At 36.7% G+C, this 15,104-nt stretch overlaps 1 protein-coding gene across 3 annotated transcripts in view; it reads left to right on the top strand.

Annotated features, from left to right (window-relative positions):
- Window positions 1–15,104, top strand: part of BMP2K (BMP2 inducible kinase) — a 118,668-nt gene that overhangs the window by 63,249 nt on the left and 40,315 nt on the right. For all 3 annotated transcript variants that reach the window (XM_036412682.2, XM_036412691.2, XM_036412672.2), the window contains exons 8-9: window positions 11,905–12,008; window positions 12,254–12,333. In XM_036412682.2, the coding sequence (XP_036268575.1) occupies window positions 11,905–12,008; window positions 12,254–12,333 (184 nt within the window). The remainder of the gene's footprint in view (window positions 1–11,904; window positions 12,009–12,253; window positions 12,334–15,104) is intronic.

The raw sequence follows: 15,104 nt of genomic DNA, 5'->3' as shown, positions 1-15,104 counted from the left end.
AATGGTGGCCCCCTCAAGAGCAGCCGCTCTGGGCCAGGTTCCACTTTTATTGGTTGAGTATCTCCTAGCCTTGTTTTGATGTGTTTTTAATGCTTGTGGCAGCCTCCAGCCACATTAATCGACCGGCCTGTGCAGTCCAGGTTACCTTCCCTGGTACCAATTAATCTTTTTGTCAGTGCCCTGGTGACAGGGTTGTAGTTTTCCAATGGTTTGTTCCAAATCTATTTTGCCCTTAGCCCTGTTAATTTTAGCCTGACATTTTCCTGAATGTGAAAAATTTTAAAAGCAAATATACCATTAGAGTGTATTTGAATAAGCATTAGATCCATATCCCACTCTTATCTAGTCAGTTTCCTCCTTCATTGTACAAAAATTAGGACATTAAGAACATGTAAGATTAATTGGAATTCTCAAAGAATAGATGAAGGAATTTATTCCCCAATTAATTGGAATTCTCAAAGAATAGATGAAGGAATTTGTTTTGGCTATTGTGTGTTCTGGCTAATTGAAGTTTAACTTTTTGTTGAAGCCCTTATTATAAGTCATTGTAACCGTGACTGCTTTGTTGCTAAGTATAATGTTTTAATCACAATTGAACTGAGGATTTTATTGGGGATCTTGCAATGTCTTAGGAATTATGAATATTCTTATTGGACAATATTGTATGGGAAACTGGATATTATATACTCTGATTTGTGATTTAATTTGACTAAAGCAGTAAGAAGGTCTTACTTTCTTGTATTAGGTTTTATCTTTCCCCCTTCTCTCTGTGTATGTGTATGTGACTGTGTTTGTAATGGCAAGGTTGAAAAACTAAACATTATTGATAATTTTAGGATTTAATTAATCCTAGTTAATTGATGCAACATATGGTGCTTTTATTTGTCACTAAATGCACAGATTTTCATTTTTATCAGTGTTTGTATAAATTTGACCATGTATTAATGTTTTTGAACTTATTTTTGAGAGGTAGACAGAAATTTTAAAAAAGTTTGAATAAAATAAAAGTATTCAAGTAAATATTGGCATTTTGTCTCCTATCAAAGGATCTTTATGGACGTTACTTTTTAAATATTGTCTTAGGTAGTAAAGCTTAACAGAGTAGATATTTTTTAGAACCAGAACATATTTACCTATAATATAATGTTTTCAGAAAACATTTAGACTCTTTGCAATTGTATTCTTTTTTCTTTTTCTTTTCCTTTACTTTTTTTTTTTTGCATGTGACCTTGCCTGTTTCTCATGGTCCTATTTAAATTTCTCTGTCTACTTTTATGCTTTGTAATTAGTGACTTATATTTCTTTCAAATAAATCCTGCATTCAGAAAACCAGGAAGTGCCTACCTGTGCGCATAGTTTTGAAAGTGTAACTTTTTATTGCCACTTGTCTATTTATACAGTATATTTGATCTCACATTCTTATAAGATAAAACAGTAAAAACATATATCTTTTTAGTATTGATAGAATTACTAATCCTACTTGCATCAATTTTATGTAATGAGGCTATTTGAAAATGAAATAGTCATGCCTAATCTTAGTTAATACTGTATGGTTTGTGGTTATACAAGTGTATTTGAATATACTATTTTATTTTTTATTTATTTATTTTTTATAAATTTTTATTGTTCTTATTATTAGAAATGTTCCTTCCCTTCCCCCCCTTCCATTGCTCTCCTCCACCAGGTTCCCACCCCACCCTCTGCCCTTTCCCCACCCCCCATTGTCCTCATCCATAGGTGCACAGTTTATGTTCAGTCTCTTCTCACTCCCCCCTCTCCCCTTTTCCCCAAGAATCGTCAGTTCACTCCCCTTCCATACCTCTGATTCTATTATATTCAACAGTTAATATTGTTTATCAGATTAAAAAAAAAAATTTCCTTGGTTTTTAGATTCACTTGTTGATAGTTACGTATTTGTTGTTCATAATTTTTATCTTTATTTACTTTCTCTTTTGAAAGAACCCCCTTCAGCAATTCATATTGATATAATTCTGGTTTGGTGGTGATGAACTCTTTTAGCTTTTTTTTATTAGTGAAGCTCTTTATCTGACCTTTAATTCTGAGTGATAGCTTTGCTGGATAGATTATCTTTGGCTGTAGGTTCTTACTATTCATCACCTTGAATATTTCTTGCCATTCCCATCTGGCCTGCATGGTTTCTGTTGAGAAATCAGCTGACAATCGTATAGGTGCTCCTTTACAGGTAACTACCTGCTTTGCTCTTGCTGCTTTTAATATTCTCTCTTTGTCTTTTGCTCTTGGAATTTTAATTATGATGTGTCTTGGTATGATCCTCTTTGGATTCCTTTTGTTTTGAGTTCTGTGCACTTCCTGGATTTGTAATTCTAATTCTTTCACCAGATGGGGGAAGTTTTCTGTCACTATTTCTTTCAGTATGTTTTTGATATCTTGCTCTCTCTCATCTTCTGGGACCCCCATAATTCTGATGTTCGTTCACTTGAAGTTGTCCCAGAGGTTTCTTACATTATCTTCAATTTTCTGGATTCTCTTGCTTTCTAGCTTCTGCCGAGGAGTGTCTTCTGGTTCTTTATGTTCCAACTCTTTGACTTGATTCTTGCAATCTTCCATTCTGTTTTTAGGACTCTGTATAATATTTTTTATTTCAGACAATGTATTCTTTATTTCTTGTTGATCCCTTATCATTTCTTGTTGACTCCTTATTAATTCTAGTTGGTCCTTTTTCATATTCTCATAGGTATTATCGATATTTTCTAGGAAATTCTTGAAAAACCTTATAAGCGTAGATTTGAACTCTATATGCAGTCGCTTTTTGTTCTCCATTTCTTTCGTTTATGATCTATTTTGTTGCATTTTCACAGCTTCCCTGATGGGGCGGGGTTTCTGGGTGGAGCCTGCAGCCTTGGCTTCCTTAACCCCCGACCTATGCAGTCTCAGTAATCCCCAGGGTCCTTAAGTACTTGTTGCAAGCGCCTCTGAGAGAAAGGTGCCCTTGATTTTCGCCTGCTACCAAACAGTCTAGGCTCTCCCTCAATGAGCCCAGTATTGGGGTTCAGTTCAGTTGGAAGTGGGATTGGAGTTGGCGTTCAGAGCAGTCTGGAGCCCCTGTCTCCTTCCTGCCAGGGCAATCCCGGGGCATAGTCAACCGTCCCTTCTCTGCGCGCAATGTGCGAGCCTCCGGGACCTTCTTTCGCTGCTTCCCCGGGGTTCCACCTCACAGCCCAGCTCCCTATGGATGAGCCTGGGTCCCTGGGGTCTGGCCTAGAACTGGGGTTCAGAGCAGTGGGAACTGGGGCCCAGCACAGTTGGAGCTTTTATCTCCTTCCTGGTAGAGAACTCTAGCCAGGCACTCAGCCTCCCTCCTCTCCGGCTCCGTCCTCTCCACGCACGCCGCGTGTCTTTGTACCTTAGGCTTTTACAGCTCCTCCGCACTTCCTTCTGGTTTTCTCCTTGCTTCTCGTTGTAGAATTTCCAGTCAGTCGACTTTCCTATAGTTCTGGGTAATGTCCATTTTATATTTTAGTTGTATTTTATTGAAATTGTTGTGTGCGGCTGCGGCTAGGTGCCTACCTGAGCAACCATCTTGGATTCCCCTGAATATACTTTTGATTATCACTGTTTGGTCAAGGATAATTATTATTACACTAGAGGCCTGGTGCATAAAATTCATGGAAAGGGGGGTGTCCCTCAGCCTGGCCTGCATCCTCTCGCAATCCAGGACCACTGACTCCTAATCACTCACCTGCCTAATGCCCCCAACTGTCCTTCCCTGCTGGCCTGGTCATCCCCAACTGCCCTCCCCTGCAGGCCTGGTTGCCCCCAACTGCCCTCCCTGCTGGCTTGGTCTCCCCAAACTGCCCTCCCCCGATGGCCTGGTTGCCCCTAACTGCCCTTCCCTGCTGGCCTGATTGCCCTTAACCCCCTGCAAGCCTGGTCTTGCCCCCAACTGCTCTCTTCTGCCCGTCTGATTGCCCTAAACTGCTCTTCCTTGTCCCCCACCACCATGGCTTTGTCCAGAAGGAAGTTGGATGTCCGGAAAATGGCTGGTTGACCTGGTCTAATTAACATATTACCCTTTTAGTAGTATAGCTAGATTATATAGGATAGAATTGCTTAAATGGGGGGAAGCTTTTTTCAGCAGGAGGAGATGTTGGCAGACAAAAAATACATAACCCCTATATCTGAACTGATAGCCAGCCATATGCACTATGCTGCCAAACCAGTTATTGAAAAATTGAACTGCTTTCTTACACCTTACCTCAAACAGCTGTTGCCCTTAAAACCTCTCCTCAGCCCCCACCTTAGGTTCTGCCTTGGCAGTTCACCCAGATTAGGTTTTGATTGGTTGGTTTCTATGCCAGTCAGTGTAAAAAGCTCCACCTCCTAGGCAGCATTGGCTCCTCTGGGAAATACAGAATGGTCCCACCTTCATGTTGGCGCCAGCCCTTCAGTCACAAACCCAGTCCACTTCGGGGTATATCTCTGGCCACTCTGAGAAGTGGCACCTCAGGTCTGAGCTGGTGGCAATTTTGAATTCTCATCCTTGACCTAACTCTCTTACAGTGCAAACTTGTTCATTCTTAGTTCACTCATAGACTTTAACTCTGTTTGTGCATCTATGCTAGCACTCATGGTGACCGGTCATATGGTCGTCATGGTCACTGTCTTTTTATATATAAATTCTTAAGTAGCAGAGTCAGTTATTTTTTTTTAATTTTTAAAAAAATATATTTTATTGATTTTGTACAGAGAGGAAGAGAGAGAGAGAGCTAGAAACATCGACGAGAGAGAGTTATCAATCAGCTGCCTCTTGCACACCCCCTACTGGGGATATGCCCGCAACCAAGGTACATGCCCTTGACCGGAATCGAACCCGGGACCCTTCAGTCCCCAAGCCGACGCTCTATCCATTGAGCCAAACCGGTTTCGGCGCAGAGTCAGTTATTTACAATTTTTTTTCCTTAGCTTCTGTTAACTTTTCCAATAGACAGGTAGTGGAGGTGGATTGGGGATGAGGAGAGAAACATTTTCTACTTATGGATCTAAGACTTAAAAAGAACCTAGAGAACATTTAGAGAAGAGTGAGGAGCAAAACTCTTAACAGAATGACTGAGTAGTTATGATGCATGAACAGAATGCTGGCTGCCTCATCTTTTAGCTTCTGTTAAGGTGGTTGGGGAGGTACATGTGGAGATAAAGAGTAAAATCCAGAAGGCCTGGGCTGCATCTGTTGTCACTTAGTTAGAAAGGAATATTGGATACCTCTGTTTATCTCAGTCTCATTTCTAAAATGAGCATATTAAAAGTACCTACTTCTTAGGTTTATTGTGAAAAGTGAGTTATGAAAAGTACTTAGTATGTGTACGTACTCAGTAAAAGATGACTTTTTTTTTTTTTTAAATACTTACATCATTGCAGCTGTGTTAACTACCACTACCAATACTACTGAAATCTATGTAAGTCTTCCTGAGCTAACCTAATTTCCGATTTTCTGGGTAAGGATCAGGGCATCTGCTGTGCATGTCCTTTTCCTGCAGAGATTTCTTTGGATGCTTTGAAGCAGAAGTTGGTTTGCAGGTTAATGGTTAATCTATCAAATGCCTACCATAAGTTATCATATATTCCAGAATGTATCTTCAATGTAACTAATTACTTTACTTACCTCTTATTTTGTGCAATAATGTAATGAATCATAACAGTAAGGAAAGCTTTTTTGTTGTTGCGTTTGGATTTGCTAACATAGTGTTGCTTTATGATTCTGGATCTTAGCTCTTAGCACTTTATCAGGTTTAAATTTATTTTTAAAATTGAAATAATTAACACATAATGTATTAGGTCTAGGTATGTATATAATGATTTGGTGTATGTATACAGGGCGTCCAAAATATATGTATACATACTTTAACAGCTGATTCTATTACATTTTGAAAATGAAATATATTTAGTAAACTATCTTCATAATTGTTCAAAGTGTGTATACATTTTTTGGGGACAACCTGTATATTGTGAAATGACTACCACAATAATTCTAGTTAACACCTATCACTTCACATAGTTACACATTGTTTTTGCCTTGTTCTGAGACCTTTTAACATCTCTCTTGGCAACTTTTAAAATACAGTAGTGTCGTTAACTATAGTCAGCATATTGTACATTGCATCCCCGGGACTTAATTTATTTTATAACTAGAAGTTTGTACCCTTACGCATAACCCAGCCCCCACCTTTTGCAGCCATCAGTCTGTTCTTTGTATCTATGAGGTTTTTTTGTTTTTATTTTTTTTTAATGATCCCACATATAAGTGAGATCATAGGTATTTGTCTTTCCTCTGACTTCTTTTACCCTGCATGATGCCCTTGTGTGTGCCCCCCCCCCCCCCCCCCCGGTGTCTCAAATGGCACAATTTGCTTTCTTTTTATGGCTGAATAATATTTTTCTGTGTGTGTACATAACGTTTTCTTTATCCATTCATCCATCAGTGGACACTTAGGTTGCTTCCCTGTTGTGGCTATTGTAAATAATGCTGCAATAACATGGGGATGCAGATATCTTTTCCAGTTAGTGTTTGTGTTTCTTTCCAATACATATCTGGAAGTAGCATTGAAGGGATTACATGATAGTTCTATTTTTAAGTTTTTGAGGGGCTTTTATTTATACTGTTTTCCAATATACATTTCCTGTGTCAATTTACATTTCCATCAAAGTGCACAAGGATTCCCTTTCCCCACACTCTCACCAACACTTGTTATTTTTTATCTTTTTGAGAATAAATAAATTTATTTTAATACTTTCTGTGGGAAATAAGGAACTATCTTGTTATAATGTACTTATAATTTATTATGAAAATTTAAAAAATAGAGGCAGCACAGTGCAGTAATGCTTCATTGGGTACCCACTTACGGCTAATCTTGTTTCATATGCGCCCTTACCTAGTCTTTTCTCCTATATTTTTTCAAATGTCAGAAATTTTAATGTATCTTTGAAAAGAAACCAAAGATTAAGGTAGGATTTCCTTGGAGGTTCTCAATCAGTGGCTCCAGGTTACCAACTGGGGAGATATATAAAGAGGGCTCTGATGATAATTTTTAGGGTCAGCTACCAGGACTATCCCAACTATACTGTGCTTACATATTATATTAAAGTTTTAGTTATGATTGAACACATTCATTATGGCTCTTAAAATAGGTTTCATTTCACTAGTCCACAGAATATGGTATGTAGGACTAAGTTTCTGTAATCTCTATTGGTTAACCGATAAAAACAACAAGTTAATACTTGAAGTACTTTTGGCTGCAAAATTAGAGTGAGTATTTCTCTTTTCAGGTAAATTACCATAAAAAGTGGCAGTCTGCGGCAAATAAAAAGTGTCTTTTTGGAAGGAAAAAAATTAAATTTTAAGTAGGAACATTCTTTTGATAATTGTATCCAAAGTCTTTTCCTATTAAATGTGCTGAGCTGTTAGATTAAAAATGCTGGTATACTACTAATTTTGACGTAGGCTAGGCTTGGAGCCATGGTTTTGTGTAACTTGAATTGGAAATCCTTTATTTAATTTTGGCTTAAGCCTTTAATTAAACCATAATTTAACTTTGCCACTGCTATAGCAGCAGCAGCTCCTTTTGCTCTTTTTGTTGGAATATGCATGGTTGTACTTTCCAGTACAAAATAAATACAGAAATAATCCAGCTGCCTCAGATACATGTTATTTAGTCAGATATGTCTTATACATCACTTGGAAATATTGTGATGGTTTAATCATACAACTGCCTTTAACACTGAAACTATATTGTGTTCTCAGGTTGTATTAATGGGTTTTGTGTCAATAGAAAGATTTACCCAATTAAAAGGAGCAGAGAAAAAGTCTTTCATGTCTATGAGGTTACCTTTTTAGAAGTCACTCATATTTGCAGTAGAATCAGGGGCATGGGAGTGTTCTCATGATGATTCACATGAGCATTTTAATTGAGTAAACAAGGCTATATTTTAGCTTCTCTGCTTCTTTTTTTCTTTAAAACTTATTATAATTTCTTAGATGAATTGGACACATGGATTCCTTAATTCACTCCTTCCCCTCAAGAGCATGTTTTGGTAAATGATACCGTTTTATTGTCCTGAAGTGGGAGTTAATAAAAATACTAGAATGGAGGTTTCATTATTGTGAGAGCAAATGGCTTTGAACCAACTATACTTAAAATTAAACTGAAGTGTCTTTCTTGGCAGATATGCCTCTGTGTTTAGCTGAAGTAGAGCTGATCTATGAAATTATATATATATATTTGCCTGATTGCCTAATGGATTGTTTTATTTCTCTGTAGATGATACTATGCATCTTCAGGTTATTGTATTCAGTAGTCTAGGAGTATATTTTGCAATCCATTCCTTTGGATAGTTTGAAAAATTATATTACTTAAATGCTTAACGATGCTTTTTTGAGTTTATTTCTTTTTTTAATGGCTGGTAATATCCATTATAAAAATATTCAGAGATAAAAATGTAGCCATTTTCTACCTGTGAGTTTCAATGTCATCATGCTTTGAATTTAAAACCAAATCAGAGATCGAATACATGAGCTCATCAGATAAAACTGTCAACATCAGTAAATAAAGTAGATTGCAGAATGAAATTTAGACCTGATGCCAAATGGGCCTCTTCATTTGTATTCAGGCCCCAGGTTACTCAAACCCAGTTATAGGCAATGCCAGAAACCTTAGACTTCTTTACTGAAGCAGGCCACCTGCAAAACATGGGCTTGCATAGAATATACAGTAATGTCCTGAGAGTAAACTGTTCTGAAAGAGCAGCAGAGATATGCTTTCCCCTTACCCCAACTTTTTCTTAGCACAAATTACTCTCTTTCCCTTAGAGAGGAATGAGTTACTTAGGGAGTAGTCACTAGCATAGTGGTTTTCAAGGAGTTTGTGATCCACAGTAATAAATACATTTTAGTTATGACCTGTGGCACACATACACGTGGAACAAGTTTCATGAAACATTGCTTATACCACATTAGTGTACTTAATATTTTCTACTTTATTAAAATAAATGCTAGTCACTACCTTTTAAACTGATTTTATATCACATAAATGGGATGGGTATAGTTAGACAAACTAAACTGGCTCCCACAGAGATGTATTCCCACCTGAAAACATGAGCCAGGGATTTAACCGGTCCTTTTGTTTGCTTATAAGATGATATCATTTCTACCCACAGCCTAGCTACCTGAACATTAGAGGATGTTGTGCTATGCTTAACTTGAGATATACAATTACTTATACAAATGCAGAAGTGCACAGAATTCAGGCACGGGTCGGGGAGGGGGGTCCCTTAGTCTGGCCTGTGTCCTCTTGTAGTCTGGGACCCTGCCACCACCATTGTGCTTGCCAGCTGTGAGCCCCTTTTCTGGCTGAGCGGTGCTCCCACACTGACCACCAGGGGGCAGCTCCCGCATTGAGCATCTACCCCTGGTGGTCAGTACACGTCATAGCAACCGTTTGTTCCGCTGTTAGGTCAATTTGCATATTAGGCTTTTATTATATAGGATTTGTTAGAGAACCTCAAATCTCAAATTGATTTATTTCCCTTCAGTGCTTCTCACCTACTGTTAAAAAAAAATATGTAAGATTCCCTAACGTATCATTTTATTTCTCCCTAGATACTTAAAAAGCTTTATCCAGATTCAGATAGGAAGAGAAGTATATTCTCATACCATACTGTTCTCTACCCCTATAGAATTTTGTTTTTACCCAATGGCATGTAGGTGTTTTGTCACTGGTCCACACGGAAGGAGCGGATAAGACATTACCCAGTGTCACTCACTGCAGTTCTTGAAGGGCAGAGTTCACGAAGTGGGAGCCAGCTTTAGAAAGACTAAAGGAGCATTTACTGTTTGCTTTTGATATCAGCAGTCGTGCTTTTTCTTAGCACCTGGTTTATTTTTATGTTAAGGACACTGACTCATGGAATTGATCATGTTGCCCTATTTGTGTTGACAGCTAGAAGGTAGCTGAATTTGTGGCCTATATTTATAAGATCAAATCATATAAATTTATTTATGGCCATCATCATCCTGGTACATTTATTGTGCTTTTTGTTGTTGATATTTTGGGTCTCTCACCATAACTTTTCCATTAGTCCTAATGTTCTATATATTTAAAAAAATTTAGAGGTTGTATGCCACTTCAAGCCTTTTACAGGAATAAATATTTATAATTAGATTTTAAAAGTTAAATAAACTGAATTGTTAGAAAAGTAGAATCTTAAGTTTGTGAATTTGATAAGTTTGTTATGATTTGTTTTTTAAAAATTACATAAACACTTATTATTAAAAGTCTATTTAAATGTATTCCTATGTCATACACTGTTGCTACTTTTAAAACATTTAATATCTGTTGGTATGATAAAATATGATTTTGAAAGATAAAATAAAATTTGTAGATTCTTAAAATCTTTTCAGGAATGAGGTTTGTTATAGTCCAATTAATATTAGAATTAAATGTTTTTAGTTATTTCCATCTAACAGTGGTTATAATATAATAAAAAATAAATTCTATAAGTTATACATGTTAGTGTTTTCCAGTACATAAAATTAAGTTACATGTAGAATTTTTAATACATATTTTTATTGATTTCAGAGAGAGAGAGAGAGAGAGAGAGAGAGAGAGAAAAACATCAATAATAGGAGAATCATTGATTAGCTGCCTCATGCATATCCCACACTGGGGATTGAGCCTGCAACCCCAGGAATATGCCCTGACCTGGAATTGAACCGGTGACCTCTTGGTTCCTGGGTCAACCAATGCTCAATGGCTGAGCCACATCTGGTTGAGCACGTGTAGAATATTTTAAAACTGAGTTCATAATTTTCCAAATAAGTTTCTGCTGAATTTATGCTATTACTTGCCAAACAACTGTGTTTTTAATCAGAATAAGTTTATTATGCTGTGTGAGATGTAAAAATTATTTGTTTAAAAATTACTTAAATGTGAAAGAAAATTTGAATTAATTTTGATTTATAACTTTAATTTAGCTATTTATATACTATGATCTCTAAATATAATTTTATTAGCAAGTTTCAGAATATTATCTAATTAAAATTGTAAATCTTATATTCCAAATAGATTTAAAAATGATTTGAAAATTTTAAGAACTTATAATTCATTAATAAATCAGAGTTAGAACATGGAGAGTTTTAACAAAATATGAATTTCTTAGTTAAAGAAGTGGGTTGAGTCTAAATGTCAGCTTTCTTGTGAAATTGTAAAGTAATGAATAATGGTATGGTCATTTTGGTTAGAAAAAAAGGTCAGGCATTTCAAGCAATGCTGTAAGATTGGTGAACAATCTCTTTATAATAGAGTGAACATTATATGTAGAGTATGTTGAGATACAGAACTATGGTAAATACTACCATCAGTATGGGAAGAATGCATATTTTTGGAAAATTATACTGTCAACCCTTTATTATTTTTTAATTCACACAATTTAGTCTTTTCTTAGTGGCTTAGGGTTACTTAAAATTTAGTAGAGGTATTTTAGATAATAGTGACATTAAGGACCTCTACTATGGCCCTAGAACTTTTCTGAATAATTTCCCAGTGTTCACTAAACTCACTTTTGTTTTATTTTCTCAAAAGAATATTTATATTTGTTAATTGTGCTTCTGGTACAGACCTGTTTATGACTGAGTTGTCTTTAGCATGTGATAATGCTTTAAGTTCATATATAAATGACAATTTTTATATTTTCTGTAGATGTTAACAATATTTGCTTGATTCATCACTAACCTTAGAATGGAAAAAAAGATATCTGTCTATCTACACACACACACACACACACACACACACACACACACACACACTCCTTTTAATGTACCCTTATATACTTTCTGTGTTCAGTGAAACTTAACATTTTAACCTATTCTTGCAGGATTCATGCTTGAACCAGACCCAGAGCGTAGACCTGATATATTTCAAGTGTCCTATTTTGCATTTAAATTTGCCAAAAAGGACTGCCCCATCTCCAATATCAATGTAAGTATTTTAAATGGGATATGAATTTATAATCCATTTTATTACGTGCATGAGTTTGTGTCTGTTTATGTATATACACATACACACTTTCAGAGTTATTTGTTTTGTGACAAGTAGCTGAGGTGAAAATAATAGTATCTCACAGATAGTACATTTAAAATTTAAGAATATATCCATAGCCTTTAAGTAAAGCTTTCTGCAATTAAAATGAAAACTTAAATGACAAGTTTTATTTTTCTTCCCAGAATTCTTCTATACCTTCAGCTCTTCCTGAACCCATGACTGCTAGTGAAGCAGCTTCTAGAAAAAGCCAAATAAAAGCGAGGTAAGCGAAGTTGCTGACATTTGCAAAGGCTTTTAAAAAAGGGAGATATTTCTTGTTTTTAATCTTAGCAAATATAATTAATCTATACCTACATAAAAATATTGTGTTCCTTCTTACATGTGGTATAGAGTTTAGATGTTACCTTTGAGATTTTTTAGTCACAGCTTTTTAATGTTGTATTTTACTGATACAAAGTATTTTATTTGATATAAAATATATTTGTCATGTACCTGTTATATGCAAGATGTAGATACTGGAAATACAAAGAAAAAGAAGCAGTGTTTATTTCCAAAGAGTTCACATCCCAATGAACATAATCAGCTGAATAATTCCATCCTGATAGATATCAGATATCTCTGTGTGTAGAGGAAGGGAAAAATGGGGAGCTGAGAAAATGGGAGCACAGAAAGAACCCAGTCCTTTCTCTAGGGGTGAGGCACGCTGAGCTATTGCTCGAAGGATGAATAATATAGTCCATCACCTGTTATGAGAGGTACTTCAGGCAAGAAAAGTGGCCTTTGTGAGACTGTAAGTCTGGCGCATAGGGGACGCATACGGGTGAGGAGTGTGTATTGGAATATGGGAGATGTGTATGGGTGGGAAGTGTATACTGGAGCATGGGGGATGTATATGGGTGGGAAGTTATACTGGAGTATGGGGGATGGATACAGGAGTGGTGGGAATGAAGCTGAAGAGCTAGGTAAATGTCAGTCAGAAGCATCTTTATTTATATGTCATGCTCAGAAATTTGGCCTTTGGTGTTTACGCCAGTGAATTTTAAACCTTGCAGTCAGTTCTATTTGGGACTTGGTTGTGAGATGTGTTCTAAATAATCTATTATTTATAAATTGTTGAAGTGTCATTTGGGAATGACTTAGTTTAAAAAAAAAATAAGGCATCACTCAAATAATATGTTCATTTACTTGAGTTTTAAAATATTCTTCAGGAAGAGATGAAGGAGTAAAATTACAACTAACCTTCAGGAATCCATTTTGTCTAACAGTGTGTCCTATCTATGACACAGTTGTGGTTAGCAACTACTGTTATAGTCAAGTGGGAATTATGAAGTTTGTCCATTGAATTTTATTGCTACTTATGTTTTTTAAATTGTTATTTGGTTAATTATTAAATCTTAAAGAAACCTTAAAAAAATCTTTAAAAAACATGAGTCAACTGAATAAAAATGATGCTATGAATATCTTCATTAGGATACAAGTTATAGCTATGCTATATAATAAAAGCCCAGCAACCGAATGGTAGAATGACCAGAACGACTGGTCCACCAATCACTCTGACGTGCACTGACCACCACGGGGGAGACACTCAATACAGGAGCTGCCCCCTGGTGGTCAGTGCACTCCCACAGTGGGAGCCCTCCCACAGCAGGAGCAGCTGCTCAGAGGGCGGGTCCACAGCCACTTGGCTGACCAGGATAAGCTGCTGCTCCCACAACGGCTGATTCCCAAGGCCATGACCTCCACCAGTGCACAAATTCTGTGCACAAAGCCTCTAGTCCTATATAATAAGAGGCAAGCAATCAGAATGACTGCTCGACCACTCTCTCTGAGGTGCATTGACCACCTCCCCCTTGGCCCACAGGCTCTGATTGCAGCATGGCAAACAGGGACATGAGTGGGTGTGGCAGCAGCGGGAGCGAAGAACCGGGTCTCAGGTGCTCGAGAGAAGCTAGTGCCAGCAGTTGGGGGAAAGAAGGCTTACTCTTGCACGAATTTTTATGCATCGGGCCTCTAGTTACTAGAGTCTAGTACTATTATAAGCAAATGAAATAGTTAACAGCTAAATTCATAATATGTTAAAACTATACATTATGTATATTAAAAGAAGTTTATTTGTAAATTTACTTTATAGTAATAGTTTCAGAACTTGAGAAAAAACCCTAAATGTATATAAAACTGGTAATAAAAAAATAAGTTAAGAAATCAGCTGACAGTCATATGGGTACTCCCTTATAGGTAACTAACATCTGTAATAATCTGAAAGATAAAGATTTATTTAAAAATAAATAAATAAGCAAGTAAATAAATAAATGCAAACACAAGGAAAAAAATAAGGTAGTCTTTTTCCATGTAAAAGGCATACTTGTGGGGGTGAGGTGAGGTGGAGAAATCTTTGAACAGCTAGTATTACTAATTACATGTTTTAAAACTTTTATGAATATTATGCATCTCCCTGCTTCAATCTCTGGCACTTTGCTTTACTCCTAAAGGGCCCCTGCTGCTTCTCTTGGAAATGTATGAGACCCTTAAAGATTCAGAGGCTGAGATTCCCTTGTGCTAGCAAGAACACTGGGATTTTAAGAGGAGAGAGACAGACTATGCTTTAGGAAGATTGTTCAGGTGATCAGAGGAAGGACAAGAAGGAGAGCAGGGGGAACAGTTTTGTGTCTGTTGCATTATGCAGATGAAGTGGTGCAGCAGCTTTGCTACCAGTACTGACTCAGTCTTTCACTTCAGGCAGGTGTGTGTGTATGTGTGTCTTCTCTTTGCCTTCCTGACCAGGTTTTTCTCCTCATTTCCTCACACACAGTGCTTTGCTTCTTTTCACTGCCTAATAAAACCTTATTTATTTATATCTCCATTTCCTACTTGAAGCCTTCTCAGGCCAATTTAGGCTAAAGGTAGAATTGATTACTCCTCCATGAAACTCTTGATAGTACTAGTGTGGCAATGATGATGTTTACTGGTACATTTTAGTGTATTTTCGTGAACATGTGCTGTATCTCCCTAGGTATACTATAGATTATTTGAAGA

Source organism: Pipistrellus kuhlii, unplaced genomic scaffold (genome assembly GCF_014108245.1).
Source record: "Pipistrellus kuhlii isolate mPipKuh1 unplaced genomic scaffold, mPipKuh1.p scaffold_m20_p_1, whole genome shotgun sequence".
NCBI lineage: Eukaryota > Metazoa > Chordata > Mammalia > Chiroptera > Vespertilionidae > Pipistrellus > Pipistrellus kuhlii.
This window is presented reverse-complemented; position numbering and strand designations above follow the sequence as displayed.